Below are 25,274 nucleotides of genomic sequence, written 5' to 3' on the forward strand. Positions count from 1 at the left end.
TATTTAACATTGTTAACAGTCATTGTCTGTTTATTGTCCTTGTCATGACTTATTTTTCTGTTCTAAGTGTTACATTGAACTGGAGTCAAATTCCCTGTATTCTGTATTCCCTGATTCTGACAGTGTGACATTGTACTGGCTTGCACCCTGAACTCAGCCATTATCCATTTGACTATTTGCACCTGTGAATTTAGTCGGTTTGTTAGTTTATTTCAGTCACAGGTATACACAAATAAATGCATACATTTGTGTTGACACATATTAAACCCACATTGTTATACATTAAAAGCAGCACAAGAAAAATACAATACAAACAAGAAAAATACATTTATCTCCAGACAAAATGTTACTCTGTCTTAATATCTATTAATAGCAAGAAGTTTTAAATGTCTTTTTTAAGTTTGAAAAGTGAAGTGGTTCATTTTAATTCCTCTGTGCAGCTGTTCCACAGAACCACATCCTTTCTTGATATTTGTTCTAAATTCTGTTTTTTTCTTTTCTTTTTCTTTTGTATCTCTCTGCTTGTATGTGCTCTCTGCTAGTTTATGGAACTATATCCCTCTATTGTTTGTGAGAGCTGGTTTAAGTTTTCCCCTAATCAAGAACAGGTGGTATTTCATATATGCATTCAAATACAACTGATAGAATATGATGTCCTGCTGTGTACTTTACATGATGATTCATCCATCCATTTTCTGCCACCTTATCCTCCCTCCACAGGAGAGTCGCGAGGATGCTGTGCCAATCTCAGCTGACATAGGGCGATAGGTAGGGTACAACCTGGGCAGTTCGCCAGTTCATCGCATGGTCACACATAGAGACAACCATTCACTCTCACATTCACACCTATGGTCTATTGAGTGTCTAATTTACCTAATTTTATTAATGATATGTAATTAAAATTGTGTGTGCTCTTTTAGGCTTTTGCTGGGGTTTTTCAGTTGTGCACTAAATATGAAAGGTTAGATTATCATATTTGATCTTTATTTTATTTGTTCCTCACTGTTTACTTATATTTTCTTTTACCCCCTGTGGTCCACCTGCAGTACCACCAACGTCCGTTAGAGGGCCGCAGCCCACTCTGATCATTGATCATAGGCATATGACAGTGATCCCGGTGTCGTGGAGATCCAGTACCATGTTTTCTAGCGGCCTCTGTCTGTGTCTGGCAGCAGCGCAGTATGAAAGCAGTGGGAAACAGAAACACTATGGCTGCCACTCTGTCTCTTACTCAGGTAACACAGTCTTACAACTCAACTCTAACGACTGCAAACCTTTTCCGATCACTGTCCCCTACTGCTCGGAGACAGTTACAGTATTAGCGGAACAGGACTGGTAGAAAGAGAGTCTTATCTCGATCCTCGCCGCTCTTTGGGGCGAAGTTAAGTCCTGCTGTGACTGGGAAAAGTTTCTGCCTAATCTCTTTGGGGACTGCGTAAGGGCGTAGCTAGCTAGCGTGCTAGCTAACAGCTAGTTTGTGTGCATTGCTGGAGTGTTTTAGAGCCGCATTATCAAACTGGAGATAAACATTTCGGCCTCTCTTGGCTTCGTTTAGGCTGTGGGGTGTGTGCATTTACGTCTCGCGTTGCCGCATTTCGCTTCTCCCGCTGCTAGTTTTGCTGTTAGATGTGTTTATATATGATGTGCATTGACATGTCATGTCTCTCCTGATTCAACCGTTTCAAATATGGATTTCCTTTACAAACAGTTTCACATTTTGGACACCTCAACAACATGGCCCACTTTACATGGTTTTGTAGCTGCTTGTGCAGCTGAGTGTATGTTTTGATCGATTAACCAAGCTGTTGAAGATTATAATTAGAAGCAAACAGACTGTAACGACTGTTGTTCATGACCTTTGTGAAGTGGACCGAACTTACACTGTTAGCCTGTTAGCCCCTGAGTTTGTTTTGTACTCACAATTTTAACAAAACGGGTGTGATAAACTTAAGGCTGTTCTTTTGCAACCAGTAAGAGGAAGTGAGTATGATGATCCACCAGTCGCATCTCCTGTCACAAAATGTCAGTCTTGGGCTACGTTGATCTAGGGCTGTGCAATAGTTCAACAATAATTATCGCAATATATTCAAGTGTCTTTTTTTCTTCTCCTATAATGGTTTCTCCATTGCAAAAACCATCATAAACAGGTATTTGCTTTGAATATCTTACTAATGATTTGTGAAGTGTTGTTTCATTTATGAAGTTGAAATCCACATTAAACCAGTTACTTCAACTTTCACAGAGGAGAAATCAATCTCATCATCTCATGCATTGAATACTGGAATTTATGTAGGGATGTGATTATTTTGCACTGCAAACAGATTAATGCCCGCAACTATGAAGTGGGCTGTAGTGCCTGACTTGTTACCTGAGCTACTGTTTCCTGTATCAACAGACAAAAGCTGCCTGTCACCCAGCAACTTTGACATCTGTACCTCTCTCACATGACTAAAAATTCTCAAACTGTAAAGGTATTCTTCCTCTTTGTTTCGGCTTCTCCCTATAGGAGTCTCCACTGTGGATCATCTGCCTCCATTTTACCGTATTCTTTGTGTCCTCTTTCACTGATCCACATTTGATTTTGAGGTTTTACACCGAATGTCCTTCTTTATACATCCCTCCCATGTATCTGGGCTTGGGACCGGCTGTAGCAGTACACGGAAAGTTGCCCCCCATTTGCTGGATGTCTGAAAGTTTAAACCAGCGAGAGCTTGCATTTCACATCTTGAAGTGGAAGCTTGTCATAAATGAAGCAGAACCACAACATTTTGGCATGCAAAGGCCACTTTAGTTCACTAACATACTTGGGAAAAGGAAGTGTGAGCTCATGGGTCGTCTGTTGCAGTCTCTAGTTTCACACTTAATGTCTCTAATTTGTACACACTTAACCTTTTAAAATATCTAAACGTATTAACTGAAGATTGATGAAGTCGCTAAACATATGGCTACTATTTATTAATATATTGCAGCATAATAAAAATTTGGGTCATTTTGTGGGCTGGTAAAAACAGATTGAAATTTGAATATGTTACATTGATGAAACAAAGAAACCTTGAATTGATAAAACAATCAACTGGTTCATTAATCAAAATAATGGTGATTTGCAGGCGAACTACATATTTTCTCCATAATTCCATAATTTCAATCACCCACGCTTTGGCAGTGAGCAACATTAGTGTGTTTTAATTGCTGTGGTATTAGATGGTTGACGTTTCCAAAACAAACTCGACTGGCCTGAATTGTATCATAGTGTCTGCTGCAGTATTATATTGGCCGTCTGACTTGGGTGTTTTTCTTCATAGTGTCCAGTTAAAGGATCACCAGTACAATGACCACAGTGTTACAGCTACCAATGGTTCCAGGCACACTATTGTGTGTCACAGAAAAGTTGTATTGGTCAGAGAACGATAAGTGTGTCTAAATGGTTATCTTGTTGTAAAATGGCAGTTGACTAAGCTGTTAATTATCAAGCAGACCACAGGCTGTGTTTTTCTTATGAGTCAACTTGTGAGTCTTTAAAATGTCCTTAAAGAGCTTTACACTTTACTTGCTTTTGTTTTGCAGTAGATGGTATATTTGGATGTCCCAAGACAAATTCAAAGACAGTTTTTCCACTTGGTTAAATGGCCACTCCCTAGTTGATTCAGTCCAAATAATTACTCCCAACTCCCTTTGTACTTTGCTGGGACTGTTGATCTGTTAGCACAATTGCTGGGTCTCAGTTTCAGCTGCATGATAGAGGAAATGGGGGATTCTTTTCCTGTTCAGTTAAGCAGTGGACAAATGTATTAACCAAGGACATTTGGGTCGTTAATGCAGGATATGACAGACATACATTAAAATGCAACAAACATAATCATATATAGTATGGTGGAAAGTGGATACCTTACAATGTTAGAGAATCTCAACATTTCCCACAATGAGCAAGAGGAAAAACCTTAACAGGATGAAACCTTTGACAAAACTGGACCTCGGGTGGGCAGCCATCTGTTGTTGGGTTAAAAGAAGAGGAGTGGGGAGAACGTAAATAGAGGGGGAGAGACCAGGTAATGTCAAGGAGAAACAATGTGGATATAAATCCAGTGTTACAGTTACGCCAAGGTGGCTGATGTGCTGCTGGTTGAAAGGGAGTTTTTTGTTTTGTTTGATTCTGACAACTTTATTTATGAAAGTCATTTCTATTGGAAAGAGGTTCAATAGAACTATAACTCTCTGCCAGCCTGGCTGCAGTGCTGAAAAGATACCCGGATGAACACTTTTTCCTGTGATTAATAATTAATATAGAAGGATCTGACATTTTTAATCTTTTAATAGTGAGACCCCGCTACCTCTCCAACGATTATGACTTCTGCTTTAAACCACACATTTGGAAATATATCACAAAGCAAAGTCATTGTTGTGTAGTGATACCCTGCTGTTAGTATGTAATTATGGACATTAGTCTTGAGAAGTGAAGCTTGTATCCTGAAATCAGCTGACTTAAGTCTTTAGCAGAAACCTTCTGGATCATCCCGGCTCATACTAGTGCAGTGTATGGTGTATACAAGTTACTGCACTACTGCAGAAAACCTGTAAAGCTTTGCTAGGTGGCACAGATATAGTAGTTATTTTCAAATACCATCAATAAAATGAGCTGATTGACCAAATCTTATCACCAATAATTTAAATGATTAATGAGTTTGTATTTATCAAGCTATAATGAACCACCCTTCAAATGTAATTTCCTATTTTCTGCTTTACCTAAGTGTGAATGAACATATTGTTAAGTCTGGCTGTTGATTGGTCAGGATTAGCATTTATTCTGAAGCTCTGGGAAGTTGTGAATTGTGAATTGAATTGAAAAATGAATGGATTAATTAATTAATACTTACTCTGACATAATGATATCAATTAGGGCTGCAGTGATTATTTGATGAATCAATTATTAGATTACTATGTAAATTGTCAACTATTTCGAAGGGTTGAGTGTTTTTTTTTTGGTTCTCGGATTTTTCAATGAATATTTTCTGGGTTCTTTGCTCCATTACTGAACCTAGGAAAACACCTGTTGATTCAACATCACTGAAAATGGTAGTTGTAGATTTTATCCATAAGGAGTTGATGATCTTGCATAAACATGTATAACACATATGCAGCATTTTGCATTTTTTTCTCTATAAAACGGCTGTTAAATCCAACTGATTTTAAAGTAAGGTTCTTGTCTTTCTCAACAGCTGTCCAGTGGAAATCCTATCTACGACAAATATTACAGACAGGTATGAAATTTGTATTTTCAAAAATTAAAAAATTAAAAAAAAACATTTTTATTGAGCTCCGACCATTACTAGCTTTTAAAGAATGTTGTGAACAGCTTTTCCCAAACTTTTTATATGAAGACTCACTTTTAAAAGATGGCTAACCATCATGACCCAGTTCACAGTATAAATTATGACAAGAGCAAATTTGTGCATACTGTAATGCTTCTGACTATTTGTACTGCCATTTATGTAACCCAATATACACCTGGTATTATTTTGAACAGGTAACCAGACATGTTTTGCAGTGAGCAGTGTTGTCTCTTCTCTGCTACCAGTTCAAATGTCTGTGACCAGCATGGAAGTAACTCTATGAATTAATAATGTTTCCCTTTCCATGTCAGGGGAGCTCACTGTGTGCCTCATGAAAGAGCACTAGTATCCGTCCGATACAATATCAAACTAACAGACTGCTGAGGAACTAGCTTTGGTTTATTAACAAAATCGATTGAAGTGACCACAGGACTTCCTAGTTTTCAATTTTTAGAATTAAGGATAATGCATCTGCCAGCTCAGACAGTGTAGCCTGTACTTGGACTTTGATAGCAGCACAACTGTCTAACTGATGTCTGAGGAGGCTCTGACTGACTGTGTGTAATATTTGTATGTGTAAAGGTTGACCCATCAGGCAGTGGGCGGGTGACGGCAGCAGATGCAGCTCTGTTCCTGAAGAGGTCGGGCTTGGCTGACCTGGTCCTGGGGAAGGTGAAAAAACTCTGGCATCATCACAGAAGCAACATTTTACTGTTGTCTCTACTTTTTATTTTATTGGTAATAAATATGTATCCTGTGTTTGTCTTCTTAGATATGGGATTTGGCAGACTCTGAACGTAAAGGTTCTCTTACCAAACAGGTAGAGAAAACAGTATGGAGTGATATCATGAATTGGCTCTTTTATATGCATGCTTTGTATGTGATCAACATTTTTGCATAACACACCATCTGATCTCCCCTCAGCAATTCTTCATAGCATTACGGTTGGTAGCCTGTGCTCAAAATGGCCTGGAGGTGGCACTCAAGAGCCTTAACGTGGCTGTTCCTCCTCCCAAATTTGTAAGTTTGCAGCTACAGACTCTCCGTACTGTAGGGTTAGGGTTTAAATGTTACTTCTGTTTAATTTGTGATGCACTACAGTATGTGATGCACTTGTTTTTAAATTAACAGCACGATACTAGCAGCCCGCTGTTGGCAGGAAGTGTGGGTGGTGACATGCCATGGGTTGTTAAGGTAAGATTCTCTTTCTATCATAGTTTATCCAAGTCACCTATGATTATTTTTAATTTACCACAAACAATCACAACAGAAAAAGACTTAAATCCTTGAATGCACCTAACGTGTGCTATATGAGACTTGCGCACACACAAAGAGGAAACAAAGTTATTTTCACAGCTGACAGGCCTGACTCTTGTCTCTTGAACTTTGTAGAAACGCATTTCTGTTCTGTGCTTGCACAAATGTTTTTATTTGAAAATGTCTTAAGGTAACTGCACAAGGAGCACTATGAATTAGATTCTTCTGCCTCTATTAATTTGATGTCTGTTTTTCTCTTTTCAGGCCGAGGAGAAGATGAAGTTTGATTCCATCTTTGAAAGTCTGGGTCCAGTAGGAGGGATGCTAACGGGTGACAGGGTTAAGCCTGTCCTGCTCAACTCCAAACTCCCAGTGGATATACTTGGCAGGGTATGTTCCCCTGGCATGTAATAAATTGCTGTCCTGAAGGAGGTGTCAGTCTCATGCATGTCTGTTTCACCCTGTGATCCTAAAGTGTATGACATAGTGCAATTTGTGAAAGTTACACAATTAGCAACCCTTTACTTCTCATCTCTCATCTCATGAGCCTGCCACAATATGCTAATAGAGCACGTTAGGACCCAGCAAGGACCCAACAGATGCAGAGGCTGCTCTAACTATGCCTGCCTGGGTAATTCGATACTGACAGGACAATTTTCCATCCATCCATATTTGACTATAATCCATTTAAAAAAACAAAACAGTGGCAAAATAATACAGGACAGAACTCTTGTGCTAATGAAAATAAAAATGTGTGCAGTTGTCTTTTAAAATAACTTGAATAATGTTACTTGAAATTGTATGTGCACAATTACACAAAACATCATATGAAAGCCAAATTACAACAAATGAAATTACACAATGCAGGGGTTGTGAAAGGAGTTGGTTGTGAAAGCAAAAATCGGTTTGGTAGAAAATAAAAATCTTTGTGGAAGTGAAAGTAGGTAGTGATTTGGCACTTTCAGGGACCCATTTAGTTATGTCACAGTTCTGTGATGATTTGTTTTTCACAATAATATGTTTCTGTGTTCAAGGTGTGGGAGCTCAGTGACCTCGACAGAGATGGCATGTTGGATAGAGATGAATTTTCTGTGGTAAGAAATGAGTCTATATATCAGATAGAAAAGTTTTTATGGCAAAGTTGCATATATTATCTACTGTTATCTAACTGTTTTTCCTGGTCAGAATGATCAGGAACAGAATGATTGTACTCTAGGAATAGATTAAAAGAATACATTTAAGTTAATTTACCCATTTCACCCATTTTGTTTATGTCTTAAAAAACTGTGGTTGAAATGTTCAATCTCTGATGTAATTACAGGCTGTCAACATTGTGGAGCGAGTGTGAGAACTGAGTAACTACAAGATTGTTGATTGGTAAAAATTTTTTCATCACTGAATTTTGTTGCCCTTTCCCAGGCCATGTATTTGGTGTACAGAGCTTTGGAAGGGGAGCCTGTTCCCATGTCCCTGCCTCCTCCCCTGGTTCCACCTTCGAAGAGGAAAAAACCCTCCGTGCCTCCTGTGATGCCCCTGTTACCCTCGCCCCCTTCTGTCAAAGACAGTCGCTCCTCCCATGCTGGCTCTAAGACCATGCCCCACCCTCCTAAATCCGCCCCAGCTCCTGTCCCAGTTCCAGTCGCAGTTCCAGTCCCAGCTCCTGTCCCAGCTTCTGTCCCAGCACCAGCACCAGCAGCTGCTTCTGTGAGTAAAAGACCCGTCCCTCCAGCGCGTGTAGTACCCAGAAAGCTTTTGGATGTTTTATTTTACTACAACCACACATATTTGAAATGATTTCAAAATGGCTAGTTCAGTGTGTTTTTCAAAAGAGCAAGATGGGCAGTGTGAAGGTAAGAACATTTTTTAGTTTGAGTGAGGATTATTTCACTTTGTACGTTTTAAACTTCAAATGTAGATAAGCAGTAAACACAGTGGGAGATGATGAATATGTTGTTTTGTCTGTGCAGTGGGTGGTGTCACCAGCAGACAAAGCCAAATATGATGACCTCTTCAACAAGACAGACAGTGACATGGATGGGCTGGTGTCTGGACCGGAGGTCAGAGATATCTTCCTCAAGACTGGGCTGCCCTCTGCTACACTTGCACGCATCTGGTAAGAAACTGTCTATTTCAGTAGATACTGACTTGACATTTTTACTTTTGGTTTTACATATGCTGTAGTATTGTCAAATTCATTTTATTTACTTACTGCAATTCTATGGAAATGTATGCTTGTTTGAGCCTTTTGGAGTAAAGTTCTTAGATATTTGAGTAGATGACTTGGTAAGATGCTACCACGGTTCCTGAGATTGTTTTTAGAAAAGGAATGTTACAGGTACACTACTTATCAAAAGCATTATTTTCAGTGGTATGGCCATGTTCATCTCATCCTTGAGGACTACACTCGGATATCGGAAATCAACCATAGTCCTAGAAATGAAAGAATGGACCAGTCATGTGATTAAAAAAGAAAAAAGAAAGAAAATAGCTGGTATAGGTTGATTTGTGGAAGATTTGAATATTATTTTGCCATGGTTTGTCAGTACTGTGCAAATGTCCCATGTCACCATTAGATTTGTTGTTAGAGCAATGCTATAGTGATCATACAGGACAATTATTTCTCAATCACTTAATTGGAACGCATTTAGAAAAAATGGGAAACGTATGTAGTTAAAAAAATTGCAGCAGCTTTTGCGGATTTACACTTGAACAATAACATGACCCTGGCTCTCTTAAAACTGTACTGGAACCCTAATTAATGTTATTGGTTAAACCTGTGTTTGTCCTATTTCATGCTGTGAAAAATGTCTATTATGCCAAGACACATGTATGTGTTGACAGCTTGTTAATATATAAGACCAACTTTCAGTCACATCATTCTAATCCAATTGCCACTGATCACAGAATGTGATAGGTGACCTGAGACTTTTTCCCAGCATTGTATTTATTTCTCGAATGTGTTAATTTATCTTTGATTATGTTTGTTTGTTTTAAAATGACTAAACTGTTCCAAGATAATGATGGTAACTTGTTTAGCTTTCTTGGGTGTGGACTCCTGAAGCCATTTTGTCTGTGTTGATGTCAGTAGTATGTCTCGCTTAACATTTAATATACCAACCTTTTGAAACCCAATAAATACTGACATTTCAGAAAACAGATGTCACGATACAAAGGGTGGTTGCTACATGTGAGGGGGCTTAACGGGGCTATATGCAAGCTATGCAACTATGAGTTTAAAACTTGTAAAAGCGTTTTGTATATTGTATTTTGAAGAACCATTTCCACAAGATGTGAAATATAGATTTACAAGGAACTAGACTTAAATCCCTTTTCCACAACATAAACTTTGCAGGCAGCATGACTAGAAATCTGCTGTTTGATGACTGAAACTGTGTGTGCTTAGTGATGGATAGATAACAGCAGTTGTGATAACATTACAATGCATGTCATAACATCCAACTAGTACAATATCACGACATATACAGTAGATTTTTATCTCCACATGGCTGATTAGCTTCTGTCCTGTTGTGACTTTCCTGTGTATTGGCTTTTGTCATTACAGAACATGCTGATCAATCAGGCTGTCAAAAACAGTCTGCCTGAGGCGTACGTTATTCTGTTATGTAACATTTGTCTGTTATGTGTCTGGTTTCTATTCACACAGGGAACTTTGTGACATTGGCGACATTGGTAAACTGACCAGAGAACAATTTGCCCTGGCGCTTCATCTCATCAATCAGAAGCTGGCCAAAGGCCTGGACCCTCCACAGAGCCTCACACCGGAGATGATCCCTCCATCCGACAGACAAAACATTAAACAGGTGAAGTGGCTCCGTGCATTGAAATCTGTAAACAATAATTATGCCTGGATCCTTTTTTCCATCAAACATGATGTTTGTGATGATACAGGAACTCAGTGTATCCTTAGAAATATGATAAACAGAGTCTGTAACGATTCATCCCTAAATATTGACATTGATTATCTTATTTAGAATGAAAAATCTAGTTATAGTTGTGACAATAGTTACATGATGAAGCTCAGTAAGTGAAAGAATAACTGCATGTACTGAAAGCTGCAGCTTTATATCGCTTGTTCACATTGTAGTTGCGTATTTACAGTAAATCAGTTTGATTAGTGATTACAGATTCAATTGATATGTGCACGACTATGTGCAGCTGTGTCTTTTCCTTTCTATGCGCTTAGTTGCTCTGTGTTGCATTTTGCATTAGTTTGTTTCAAACTACTATATAGTGAGTGTGTATTAGTTTACTAACTTAATGTTTGTACATATAAGTACTTGTAACAGCCTTCACTTTTAACTAATCTGAATAATAATTTCACTTTTATGAGTTGTCTACATAATTAGTCCTATGGATTAGATTGATTTATTTTATAAAGTGGAGACACTCCAAGTTTAGTTTCATGAAGCTGATAGTATACTGGAGCTCTGATCTTCATTTATTTGTGCTGTGACGTTTCTTTCTCAATGTTATGTACTATCCTAACCATGGAGGATTTCACACTAACACAAAACTTTGCTATTCTCTCCAGCTACGTGTTGATACTTTCCATTTATGATGATAGGTAACTCTTAGTCCAGAATAGAGGTAGTTCACCATTATATTTGTGTATTACATGTGGTAATGTGTGGAATTGTCCTCTTGCCTTCCTTGCTTCTTCTCCAGAACAATTTGGCAAACCTGGCAGCCGATTTCTCAGCCATTAAGGAGCTGGACTCTCTCAGTAATGAGATCGTTGAACTACAACGGTAACCCTTGTTTTCATAATCACTTTATAATGATATTGGTCCTGATTATGGTAGCTAAAAGATGCCCTTTATTTGTATTCTGTCCACTTATTACTCTTTTTATGTCTAAAAGCCAATATGACTTAGACGACCCAAGCTCAAAGATTCAGGTTTAGTTTGAGGTCAAATGTTTTTTAATCTGTTCTTGATTTTTAAAAAAAAAATATATATATATATATAAATCACATCAATTTATGCCCTGTGAAGTTTCAGTGTAAAAACATAGGACTCCTCCTATGAGAGTCTGCGGTCAGAGAAAATGGCTGGACAGCGTCCCTATATCCTCATCTGGCCACCAGGAGGCAGTGTTTCCTTTAAACAGTCAATGCATTTATAATGGTACTAGTGAGAAGAATGAGAATAATAGTAATACTTTTATTTAGCACTTTTATAAACACACGTTTTATAAAGTGAACTGTGGATGGAAGGTTACTGATGATTGGAATAGAATGTCATCCTAAAACACACAGATTTACACAGTTGGTTTGAGCTTCCCAAATAAATTCTACATACTGGTATCTACTCAGCACTTAAAATTGCAGTACTCTCATTCGCTTCGACTTTCTTTGAACAACACGTTCACAATGTCAGTAAAACAGAAATCTGCAAATAATAGAATGCACCTGTTTTGCTTTACACCTTTTTAAACACAACAAAAACACTTAAATACATGAGAAACAGATGTTCCATTTCCGTTCTTCTTTTTCAGCCTTGAGTAGTTTCATTCAGGCATTTCGATGCAAATACTTTTTGTATACCTTTTAGGGGTAGTCTCAGTTTCACTATGTAGTGGTTGTCAGAATTTGTTTTTACGGTTCAATATAACTGTAGCTTTAGCCTCTGTATTCATGGGAGTTGTGAGTGAGAAGTGAAAAAGAGGCCGACCTCCTCTACCCTCTGTGTTTTCACACCCACACATGCTCGATGGCAGCTGTTGGTAGCAGAGAAGATAGAGAAGAAAAATTAAAGCAGATGCAAGTATAAGATGAAGAGGGAAGATGATGCACATTTGTTGTTTGCATTGTTTCAAACGATGGCAGCAATGTTCTGCTCAAGCTGAGGATATTGGTGATGAGAGTGGGTAAGAGATCTAAAGTCATACTTGGCTTAAATTAACTGTAGAAATTGCTCAAGCAGGATATAATATTAAAAAGATAATTGTATGTTTTGACTTAAGAGTGGAGCAACATAATATAAAAAAAAAACATTTCTGCCATGAAATGGGTGGCAAAGGAAAATGGTATTTATTTATTCATAAAAGATGAGTATGAGTATTGTAATTTGAGTTTTCTTTAAGATTTTAACCATTTTGTTTGCACAAATGCTGTCTTTCAGAAATAAAACAGAAATATTAAAAGTTGAATTTGTAAATGTTGGCACTGGGTTATCAGCCTCACAGACTGCTTTCAGACATGCACTGAGCTTCAGACAATCTCTGGAGGTTTTGCAGGGGGCTTCATGTATGAACACAAACGTCCATGTAAGCTCATGTATGAACGATGCAGGACGAACTCTGGAGGATCCACCGTAAGTGAATTGGTGAGTCTCCTGCCTCCTGCACGCTCAAGGCAGACCCCGCGCCCTCACTTGTATCCTCCAAAGATCCTCCATCCTCAAGGTGGCCATTTCCTTCTGACTCTTCATCTGCCACACATTTTACTGAGCAAGCACTTGCTCAGTTTTTCTACCCACCTTCATACCGCTCACAGTGCAGTATATCTGAAGCCCAGTCTCACACATGCTGGCTCTCTTTGTATCGCAATCTCACACACATACTCACCTGCTGTCGCTGCAGGCATTGAAATAGCTCTACATTACAGTGGAGTGGCGACTTCAGGATATCATGTTTGTCCAAGGAGAAGAGATAGTGGTCGTGCAGGGGCAGGGGGAAGAAGGTTCATTTGAGAGCTGGTTGGGTGGGCTCAGAGTGTCGGCTCTTCCGTCTCTGTCCTTGGTTGCTAAATACTCCTGTCTGTTTTGCTGGACCCCCAGAGAGAAGAGCACTGTGGAACAGGAGATCAAGGAGAACGAGGAGGCCATCAGACAACGCAGTGGTGAAGTGCAGGTAGGTCATCAACACCAAAAGCTGCAGATTATGATAATTAATTGTCTACAATGATGATTAGGCCATTTAATTTTAAACTATTTTGATTTGATCGACACAGGCTGCTGGAAAAAAAACATTCTAGGGCTAACACTGCACCTGCTTTCAATACATGCATTGTGCTGCCTTAAAAAAAGCAGGTCAGACGAAACAGATGGTGGTAAGAGTCATAAGTACTTTAGCAGTTCTTTTACATTGATGAATATAATGGAAACATACTCCACATTGTTGGTATAGATAATTGATCTGAGCAGTTTGAGAAGCTTTTTCAGAAACAAAGTTACTGTCCCTGAGGCTGCTGTTCTTGAGTAATTCTGTCTGACTCCTCTGAGCCTGATAAATGGGCTCTATTTTGGGAGACGTGAGTCTGTTCTGCTCATGTGAATTTAGTCTGGTAACAGTGTGTGGGTGCTGGGCTCAAGGGAGTCTCATGCTGATTTAGTAGAATTTCTTAGCTGCACTGCAGAGTAGCCTCACTTACCTTTGGCTATTTATACTCCATTGTTTGTTTTTTTTTAATGTTTTCCTTGACATCAGATGCTTTGGTAGTCACGATTCTCCATTAACTCAAGACATGTCATAACCACGACATCTTCTGCAGTGTTTGTCAAAAGTTACATTTTTGGGGCCACCAATTAAATGTGCTGACTTTTTTCCATCTTTTATTTAAGGATTATTGAACTGCATTAATGAAGTTGGAATTCAGTTAACAAATAATATGATATCATCTTATTAAGTGTTATGGAAATGTTTAGACAAAATTACTATACCGTGCACAAATTTGGTCTTGCCACAATTTGTGTTTGTGAATTTGTGAAAATATTAACTTTGAGGATTTCACTGGAGGAAATTGCATATTAAATTGCAGCCACTGACTTGATTAGCTGTCAAACTACACTTCTAGTGTCCTCGGGAATGCACTTTAAACCGATAGAAAACAACAAACTGACTTGCACTTCATTTGAATAAGTTAGCCACCAGTCTTCTCTGACTCATGTCTGAGGAAGTTCCCACAAACATGTCTTTTGTATGTTTTTGCTTTGCTTTTATCTCTGTAGGACTTACAAGATGAGGTTGCGAAAGAGAGTGGGGAGCTGCAGCGGCTTCAGAGTCAGCGTCAGAAAGTCCAGGATACCCTGGACGAGCTGGACCAACAGAAGAGCTCCCTGGAGGAGCAGCTGACTCACATTCGACAACAGACTACTCAAGAGACACAATTGGTTGGTTTTTCTTTATTTATTCAATTTACAGTAAAGTTGTACAAATGATTCATATAAATACCAGCTTATACACAAAATGTATGACTGTCACAGATCTCATCACTGCAGTCGGAGCACGAGGAGCAGGAACAGAGGATATGTCAGTTTGAGGAAGAGCTTGTCCAGGCCAGAGAGGAGCTCCTTGCTTTGCAGGAGGAGAGCAGAAGACTACAGGATAAAGTCCAGTCCGCTCAGGAGCAGCTCACACCTTTGCAAGATTCAGTGCGTGACTCTTTCAAACAAGTTGCACAGGTTGGTTTGTTTGCATTTGTGCCAAGCTCATTAATATTCCATTCTGCACAGAAAGTATCAACTGAGTTTCATCGTGCCCTTGCTTATCCTCTCTACACAAAACCCTCAAATCTCACTGGGGTTTTTAGGTTCAACAGAAACTGAGCGACCTTCAAGTAGAGGAAAGGTCAGTGACTGCCCAGCTCAGCTGGAAGAGAGCTTTAGAGGACAGTTCTCCTGTCATGGTCAACGGATCAACAGGCACTCCAGCAGAGCTTCACCAGGGAGACCCTTTCCAACAGGACCTCTTCCAGGAGGACCATCCTAAAGAGCTGAAGGAGACAAAGACAGCTGCTGTCTACAGTCTTCAGAAAGAACATTTAGATCAGACAGAGAAAGAAGTGGATGAGAGCAAAGAGGAAGAGGAGGAGGATGAGAGTCCAAATACTGCAGAGGAGGAAAAGCCAGAACCGGATGCCTTGGATGATCTCTATATAAGTCTGGCCTCCACTGATATGTACAGTAGTATGTCAGCCTTTGCTAAGCCAAGGGACAACACAGTGAGGGTAATTAATACACACCTGCCTTTGTTGTCAACCCTTTCATAAATGGAATGAAACCAGAGTAACATCCCACTATAATAATGCAGTCTTGTTGTTTTCATAGATGACTCTGACATTGTGACAATTTCAAAGTTAAGCACTCACCAAGTATGACGGGACGGCAGACTTAATTTACATGTGCTTTTCCCCGTTTTGTGAGAGTTGTATCATATGTACATAAAATAAATATTTGTTTATTCTTTTCCTCCTGGGATTTTAGGAACACAGTAGCCACGATGTCTCCTCAGAAATGACAGATGATGCAGCAAAATCGTCTGATGAGAGTGCAACAAAGGTAAAAACCCTGTTTTATCCAAGTTTAAATGTGTTTACATTTTTTTTTTTTTTCCAGATATTTAAGTTTCTGTGGATTGTCTTTTGCTTAATTTGGCCAGACAATTTAATTAAGCCAATTTTACACAATCCATCAGCTGTCATTAACATATCAAGTGAGGGTCAGCAACAGAGCAGAAGCCAATGCACGCTGGAGTCTGTCGACAGTCTTATCACAGGGCTTCTCCTCACTGTGCTCATTTCTTGCTATTTCTTGCTGCTACTTCATCCATTCTTCCTCTTTGTTCTTAGTTGACATTTCTTTCTGGCCATTCATATGTGCTTTCATAAAAATGTTCTGAAAACTGCCCGTGACATCGCTTTGGCATTGTTGACTAATGGCTTCTTATGTAGTGTTAATTCATTCACAACACACAAAGGAAAAATAGAGCTATGTAGACGGTCTTAAATGCAAAAAACAGTTTAATATACTATATTTAGACAGAAATATGAACGATATCATAAAGACAGAAAGAAGACGGATCACTTCAGTGTCCAAACAAAAGTCTGTCACTGTTGAACAGGTCCCGTCATCAGATCAAGAGAACAAACAGGAGCCTCCAGAGTCTCCAGAAACCACCACACCCTCCTCGTCACCAGTTGGTCCCATGCCGCCACAGACCAAACCCCCCCCACTCCCTGAGATGGACTTTTTCCATTCAGACCCCTTTACTGACCGTAAGTCCCTACATATTTATTTATTAATTCAAAAGACCTTGTCCTTTTAAATGGACCTAATTGTTGTATCTTAAAAGGTAAAACATGCCATTTACATGGTTCCATTTACATTTTCATATACCCAGTTTGATTTGGAATGTTTGTGTAAAATCACTGCTTGGTGCTGAAAGCCTTGAATTGAAGACTGTTTCCCTTTTTTATAGATGATCCATTCAAGGATGATCCATTTGGGAAAGCATTAGCAGATGTAGCAGGTAAATGCTCTGATGTGGTGTACAGATAAACTAAACATCTTTTCATGTAAAAAGAACTTCAAACACTTACATTCGTCCATAATTCATTGGTTTTTAATTGTCTAATGTTCCTGTTCAGATCCATTTGGAGGAGATCCATTTAAAGGGACAGATCCCTTTGCTGCAGACTCTTTCTTCACACAGGCTCCCAGTGCCCCCTTTTCCACTGAGGACCCTTTCGCTGCCTCCTCTGACCTGTTTGGTGCCACGACTGGAATGCCAGAACCAGACTTGTTTGCAGCAAAGCTAAATGATGCAGCACCTGCACCGGCACCGGCAGACGGCTCCGATCCCTTCATCTCCAAACCCACCAGTTCAGCACCGGCAGCCAAGGATCCCTTCATCACCACGGGGAACGACATGGCAGAGTCTGACCCATTTGGAGGCAAAGTTAACGCCATAGCGGAGGCAGATCCTTTTGGTTCACAGGACAGAGCAACAGATCCATTTAGCTGTTCACCAGTCAGCTCTGCTCTGGCAGCGGTGAGGAGTTCTCCCGTAAATCCTAGTCACAATGTACCCACACCCAAATTATTTGGAAAGTTATTAACATCAGAATAAGAATCTGGATTATTAAGGAACCTCTTACATACAAGGAATTTATTTTGGTGGTTTGGTGCAATAACAAATGCAGTAACAAGAGAATAAGGCTAGAAAGGCTCAGAGTTAAAGCACAGCGGCTGCAAATCAAGAAAAAAAGATAATACAATAAAACAATTATTGCACGTTGTGAATAAGTTTGAAGGAGGTTTGTCATAAACAATGCAGTCAGCCATACATAGCCTTACATTTTGAAATAAAACCAGACAGACAAAATAATTTTAACGATCTAAATAAAGTGTTTAATGTAAACGTATGTTTTTAAATGAATGTCTTCAGGTTTATTGAGGGTCTATTGGTAGACAGTGAATATAATATTCATAATTATGATTTAATGAGTGCACCATCACCACACACCTGAAAAAGGGGGATGAGAGATTTTTAGCTGGTACAATACAAATAATCCTCATTGGCACTGTATCATTAAAATGTAACCACTTGAATGGTACACAAAGTTAATATTAGCTTTTAAATTACATATTTATGTTATTGTAATATTAATACCACTGCAGTAGTATTTGTTTTATTTCTGTATGATGATGATGTGCTGTTTTTAGCAGGACCCTGTAGCAGCCAACGACCCTTTTGCTCCAGGTGGTACAACAGTGAACGTCAACTCAGATCCAGGTGTGACATGTAGCATAGCGCCATCCTCTGGAACCAGAGGTTACTGCGACTGTTTTTGTTGTTTTTGTCACACAGTATACAGCATACACAGTTTCTGTCTGTGTTGCTAATTTGTGCTCGTATGTTTCAGATCCATTTGCTGCTGTGTTTGGTAATGAATCATTTGGAGGGGGCTTTGCAGATTTCAGTGCCTTGGCAAAGGTAGATTTGAGATTTTTTATTCCGTTCTCCGCTCCAGTGTGTAAATGAAAATAGAAATGGTTGCCTTACAGTGAATTTAATTTGCCACATAGACACATTATGTCACAATATGTTATGTATAATAAGTAAAATGTTGGACAGCTGTCAAACATGAACTGTTCTGCTTTATTATAATGCATATTAAGTAATCATTTTCACAGTCACAATTTAAAACTTAGTAAATTGCACTTAAGGCTGAAATTATTTGACATATTTTTAATTGTATGTATAACAGTCTTTGTCAGCATATATATGTTGCAAACAGTTTATTTCTTTAAGTTCTCTATATTGAATTAGAATAGTTAATATTTCGATGATGTCATGTGGTGATGCTTCATCACATTTCTATAAATATTGAACTGAAGCTCTGCTGTAAAACATGATGTCACAAATTGTTCTCCCGAAATCATTCAGCTCTACATCACATTTTTTGTTCAGCATGTTATTATGTGTTAAAATGCTATGTCACTGTATATAATTGCATTGTAAACACAGTATTCTCACCACTGCTGTGATTCTTGCTTCAATGTACAGTGGCAATGTGTTTTGGTTTTTTTTGTCTTTTGACAAATGTGCCTTTGATTTGCTGTTCCAGTCAAACGCTCCTGACCAATTTGGCATCAACAACAAGAACCTATTCCAGGAAGACGGTCAGTCTGCGAACCCGGATGTGCCGCCTGCCCTGCCCCCCAAAACGGGTACGCCAACTAGACCTCCCCCTCCACCTCCAGGTCAGCACTTTATGTGTTTTATATGATTGTTGACTTGATTTCTGAATGCAGAAGTAACTCAGGGTCTGACTTCCGTTTTTGTGTGTCACTTCTGGTATTTGTCTCCTTCACATGATCTGTGAATGGAGCGAGTTTGCTTTTTTAACAGTGTCGTGGGAACACACCACGCGAGGAAATGTCCTCATATAACTTATGAGGACATTATTCATTATTTTGTGCCATTGCTCGGTGTGGGTGGTTGAATGAATGCATATGAAAATAAAATGACAAGCAACACTGGTTTTAATTACACAGCTGTATCAACAGTAACTCTGAGCACTAACGACATCATTAGCTGTGGTTTTACTGGCAGCTGCTGACGTCACCTTGAAAGGTTTATTGGTGTTTTATAGCCCAGTCACTTCTCTTCTGTAGGTTCATTGTCAATAAAGTCAATCACACACAAACACACACAGAAGCTTTGATGGCTTCTTCAAATCTATGGCTGTGTTTCCTCGTTTCCCGGAGGAGGAGAAAGAGTTGGTCGGTGTCGCACTTTTGAAAACACCTGATAGATGTGTGGCGTATGCAAATAAACAAAACTGGAATAAAATGTGACTCAGGTAAAAAAGACTGTGGATCAGTCACTTGGTCACGAAGTAGAATAAACAAATGAAGCTGAAGCTGCTGAAATATTGTGAGAAATAATTCTGCTGGTTCTCTGTGTCACAGAATCAATTTGAATTCCATTCATTTAGAATAAAGATGGACAGGTAAGAGCTGCTTGACTTAAAACCAGTTGTGAATTACAAGTAATACATTTTTAAACATGATAAAAATGCTGTAGGTCTTAATCATTTATGTCTACCGTGGTTATCTTTGTTGCTATCTGATGTTTCTGAGCTGTTTTAACCTTGTGATTTAGTTGAAATAGAACCTGACTGTGTAGGTCTGACCCTCTGTGTCCCTGATTTTTGTTTCTTCACCTGTCCAGGCAAGAAATCAACCATTTCCAGAACAGAGTCCTCCGACTCCTTCCATCGACGTGGGCAATTCCACCCACAGTCGTCGGGAGACTTCTCCTCCTCTTCCTCCTCGCCTTCCCTGCCTGCCAAGGATCCTTTAGCTGACCCCTTTGCCCCTTCCTCCCCTCCTCGTCACAACGTACGGGAAGCTGACCGATTTGCCAGCTTTGACAAAGTGAGCACCTCCCTCTCGCCCTCTTCCTCACCTTCACCTGACTCTGAATAGACGTCCCCTCTTTTTGTGTTATTTCCTGCTAACAAAAAAAAACACATCTAATGTTCAGTGAAGTTACAACCACCAAGCAAAACAAGCCAGCTTTACGAATCGCTCCATCCACTGCCAGTTTTTTTTTTACTCTCTAAGAAGTGAACTAATCTACTGTTGTGAAGTATCATAAAGTAAACACAGTTTCTTGATTCTACATTTTTTTGTTTAGTTGGAACTTTGTTTACTTCAACAAAGCTGATGCATTTTTTTTAGTTTGTTTTCTCTTGCATCCTCACTGCTGCTGGTGTATATTGTAGCTCTTAGTCATGAATGCTTCATTTCTCTGCCTTCTCTGTATGCTTAAAATATTTTTTTTGTTACTGATTCACACACACACACATTGTTTGGTTGCACTTAATTTAAACCTTTGAGGTTGCACTTGTCTTAATTTATAAAGAAATGTACAGAATTGTCAGCATAGCAATTATATTTGCATAAGTATATCAGAAATATATGTTTTGGTAAAAGATAATTACACACATCTATACTTACGATACCTAGTCCCTCATACTGGTTGGCAGTGAATGGAGAGACGAGAGGCTGCTTGTATTTGGCTTTTATCTCAAGTTGGAACACGGACACTACATCCTGTGCATGAGAGGCTGTGCTTTAGTCCTAAATATTCTATTGAAATAGTCTTTTTCCCCCACATTTTATGCACCTTTTAACACTGAACTTGCGACTTAGGTGAATTTTACATTCCCATTGGTGTTAACTCCTTGTTTTATTGATCAGTATCTCCTCAGTTAACGTTAGAGACTGCAGATTAGTTGATAACCCTCTTTTTCAGCTCAAAACTTGAAGTTTCTAGAAATGCAGAGTTGACACCAAAGTATGGACAAAGTACCTAAGTACCTGTATTGGATATTGGCAAAAGAGAAAACTGTAATCAGATACGATCTGTAAAGCCTAAATAGTTTTTAAAATTGTTTTGTAAATGAGAAAATAGAAGATACGTTAAGTCATATTAGTGGACACCAGTGTGATTGACAGCTGGAATCGTCCAACAGGAATCTGATTGCCGGGGACGCTTCCAGTTGCAAAACCCCAATATAGCACTGACCAAATTGTGATTCTGGACGCTTCAAAATGGAAGTTCAGATCATGGGTCGATCTGAGGTTACGACCAGTAGAGATGTCCAATTAACAGTGTTAATTAACAGTTAATTTGTTTAAAAGAAACAAAGAACTGGATCAGGCTGATATCAGTATTGGTAGGGAACTGAGGAATCTGAGCCAATTCTAGACGTTTCTTGAAGCAACAGTTGTTTTATAAACTCCAAGGACACATTCGAAATATGAAAGACGCCACTTGGAAATTTCAGCCATTTTAAAATCCTCTTAGCTCTTCCGTCTGTAACGTTGCACAGATATACACACTGAGGATTTGGGATGGATTACTCAAAATTAAGACAGAGTTGAGTCTCGTGCATCTACCTTCACATGACTCCACCTGCACCTGCACCTGCACCTGCATGTACCCACCGATACAAGACCTGCATGCATTAACTGAATGTGTAATTGGCTGGCTCTCATTGACTCATCCCACTGCCTTTGCAATTCATTTTGTTTTTTTTTTATTTTTCTCTTCACATACACACACATACACAATGATTTATCCATGCATTTCCTCTATCATCCTGCTGTTCATCCATTCACTACTTTATTTACCGTTCATTCAGCTTTTGTCTGGTCAGCAGTGTGTAATGTATGGAGAAATGGTGTGTGTGCGTGTGTGTTTGTGTGTGTGTGTGTGTCTATGTGTCTTTACACCTCTGTCAAAGAAGTTGAATAAAGAGTTGAATCAAGGGCATCATCTCTGGCTTCTATGTGCATCCATGACATCATTCACTGCAAATGCTTGAGCTTTAAAGAACCAGATCTTCATTTTCACTTCATTTATCTTATCTTAATTTAAATTGTGACTGCATCTTAGATTATCTCGATTATAGATTATTTCCATAAGACTGCTGTTACCCTTCAACCTGCTACAGTTTTTTTGCAGTTGTGAAATCTTTGCAACTTCAAAATGATTTTATTTCTCATGAAAGATTAGTGTAAGACATGTGTCATGTCTAAATTGACATGTACATGTGTTTATGTTTATCTTCTATTAATGAAACAATCGTCTACATGGAGAGTAGGAACGTGCAATATAAATTTAGAGAATTTGCATCAAATGGATACTAAATCCTGTTAAATCTGTTCACTAACTGTAGTGTGACCAGATAACAAACAGAATTCAGGATTAGTAAAGTCTAATTTCTGCGGCCTAGTGTTTCACTAATGTCTCATTTCACACATTCATGTTTCAGAGATCATCATGAGAGCATGTTTTGTAGTTGATATTCCGTTTCCTGCGTGTCGTCACTGTGCATGTTCTGAACGTCCTGAAATCACCTGCTAGTGAATGTTGTTGGTGTTGCTGGCTTTTCTTTTGCATGGGTTTATTCACACTATGATGCCTCTGTCTGTCATTCACTGACAAAATCAGACTTTTTGACACTGCTGTCCTCTGTGTAATGTTTAACCATTTCCCTTCTTCATGGTGTTGTGATCTTTCTGAAGCTTGTGATTTATGATCATCTTGTGGAGACTGATTTTGATCGGTTCTTTGTGGTGGTTGTTTTTGTTTTACATTTAATTTTAACTGTGGGGTCACGGTGATGAATCACTGACTTGTTTATTAACAACAAATAAGTGTTAATTAAAACCATAGTTTCTCCTTCATTGGCCCAACAAAATGTCCCATTGGAGACAGAGGATTTTTTAACAAAAATAGAAATTGTATTAAAGTTAATTAACATTTCAGCAGTTGGGCTGAAACTTGCAGATAATAGCAGCATATATATATATGTATATATATATATATATATATATATATATATATATATAAAACTGTAAATAACCTTTTTTAACCACTTCCTGGCTATCATGGCTGTATCAGTATATTCTAAGAATAAGCAGTAAGTCATTGGAGGGGAAATTTTCTCTGGCTGGAGGCAGGAAATAAACTTAAAACCACCAAACAACAACATTTAGAAACAAAAACACCTTTCATATCATTTTCTGGCTAAATGTACATCATACATTATGGACTAAAGCTCTCATAATAGAGACACACACATTCAGTACTGATATTTTGATTTTTATGTAGTCTATAACAGTCAGTTTTCTCATGATGCTGTGTGGTGTTGGTGTGTATTGTGTTGTTGTTAGGAGTTGTGTTGTGTGTTTATCAACAGGCAACAATGTTCACCTTTAAGAATGTGTTAACTACATGTGTTTGTGTTTGTGCGTCTCCTTTTCTTTGCATCTTTGTTTTCTCTTTCCCTGTCTGTCTGTCTGTGTGTGTGTGTGTGTGTGTGTGTGTGTGTGTGTGTGTGTGTTCTTTATTCATGGAGCAGTATCCCACAGAGGAAGACATGATAGAGTGGGCAAAGCGCGAGAGTGAGCGGGAGGAAAAGGAGCGGCTTGCGAGGCTCACCCAGCAGGAGCAGGAGGACCTGGAGTTGGCCATCGCGCTTAGCAAGTCTGAACTTTCCTGAGAGACTTGTCCCCTCCCCGAAACCCACTATCCCCTTCCTCTCTCCTCTCTCCTCTCCTCTCCTCCACTGGCCTGGCACAGCACAGCACAGCCTGGTCCAGCCCAGAAAGCACCAAAGCAAAGAGGGGACTGAAAAGGACTTGACTCAGCGACACCGGCTGGCCCCATGAAGAGACTATCTTAGAATAAAATCAAAAAAAACAAAAACAACTCTCGTCACCGCCCTCCCCCATGTGAGACTGTGTTCACTGTGCACTGGCATCACAGTTACATGTTTGCTCTTTTCATTCTGTTAGTTTCTGTGATTTACGTTCGGAGGAGAGGACCAAGGAAGGATGGATTGTTGAGCTCAAATGCAGTGAACATGAGTTTAGAGATTACCAAATCTTAAAAGTGCAGTGTGTAAAATGTGGCAACCTCGCCCCGAGAACTTATGTCGACCCCAGTTAATATCAAAACTCAGTTTGACTCCTGATATAAATATTAAAGGTTCATTTCGGGGTTAAGGAAAAACAACACTACGCACAATTAGGTGATTGTATAGGAAAAATAAGTATAATTATTTCATCAATCACTGTCAAATGAAACATAATTTCACCACTGGTCCTTTTAAGGTCACCATGCTCTGTTGACTTTAACACCAAATGCCACATTAACTCTCCAGAATGTAATTTATTAAAAACAAGACTAAAATGGCCACTGACTAATCTCACTACCCACTATTAAATCATAGAGATTATTTAGAGATTTATTTAGCGATTGTTGTATTAGTTGATGATGGACATTCAGTCATTCACTGCCGAGTTTTTTTGAGATTTTGAGCCTGTGAGATTATTCATCATTTCTTATTTTATGACAGGGTGAACTCATTCATGTCTGCATTGTTAAATCAGTCCTCTCAGTCCAAAATGTTACTAAAAAAATGGAACCAGCCCATCAGAGCTGCCACAGTTTGTCCTGCGTTTGTTCCGTCTGTGTTAGAGTTTATTTTTTTAAGGAGTGAAGCTACAGCCATAACATTATACGCATTATAATTACATATTCATTTGCATTAAGACTTTGTTTTTGTTTTTAAGGCGATCGATTGCACAACGTAATTGTTCTGATTAGAGGCAGATTTGGAGTTCAATAATGGATCTGAGGTTTCTGAGAAGTTTTATAAAAAATAAAAAAGTGGCTTTTTTGAAATGTAATTTTGGACAATAACAGAATTATATAATTAAAACTTGGTTCTTACTGATGAATGTATATGTATTGAACAGATAGTATACCGACTCTACCTGCTCCCTTTACGCACACATTAAATGAATATTGTTCATAGCAGTGTTAATCCTGACTGTTAGAAGGCTGAAGGTCAGTTTCAGA

At 38.9% G+C, this 25,274-nt stretch overlaps 1 protein-coding gene across 4 annotated transcripts; it reads left to right on the forward strand.

Annotated features, from left to right (window-relative positions):
- Positions 1 to 1,152: 1,152 nt before the first annotated feature.
- On the forward strand, positions 1,153 to 25,059 carry eps15 (epidermal growth factor receptor pathway substrate 15). 4 transcript variants are annotated; one of them, XM_044043673.1, is made up of 25 exons: positions 1,153 to 1,235; positions 5,214 to 5,255; positions 5,910 to 5,999; positions 6,100 to 6,147; positions 6,252 to 6,347; positions 6,459 to 6,521; positions 6,849 to 6,974; positions 7,619 to 7,678; positions 8,004 to 8,288; positions 8,552 to 8,697; positions 10,249 to 10,405; positions 11,271 to 11,353; positions 13,385 to 13,457; positions 14,555 to 14,716; positions 14,810 to 15,007; positions 15,136 to 15,552; positions 15,809 to 15,883; positions 16,446 to 16,599; positions 16,803 to 16,853; positions 16,972 to 17,375; positions 18,050 to 18,119; positions 18,250 to 18,320; positions 18,955 to 19,090; positions 20,064 to 20,269; positions 23,770 to 25,059. In XM_044043673.1, exons 1-25 carry the CDS (start codon positions 1,182 to 1,184, stop codon positions 23,908 to 23,910), a joined length of 3,408 nt encoding a protein of 1,135 aa, XP_043899608.1. In that variant the 5' UTR covers positions 1,153 to 1,181; the 3' UTR covers positions 23,911 to 25,059. The 4 variants fall into 4 exon arrangements, with proteins under 4 accessions (XP_043899608.1, XP_043899609.1, XP_043899611.1 ...); XM_044043674.1 differs by having other exon boundaries at positions 18,053 to 18,119; XM_044043675.1 differs by lacking the exon at positions 1,153 to 1,235 and adding an exon at positions 2,190 to 2,471.
- Positions 25,060 to 25,274: the final 215 nt, after the last annotated feature.

This window comes from Solea senegalensis, linkage group LG14 (genome assembly GCF_019176455.1).
Source record: "Solea senegalensis isolate Sse05_10M linkage group LG14, IFAPA_SoseM_1, whole genome shotgun sequence".
NCBI classification, from domain to species: domain Eukaryota; kingdom Metazoa; phylum Chordata; class Actinopteri; order Pleuronectiformes; family Soleidae; genus Solea; species Solea senegalensis.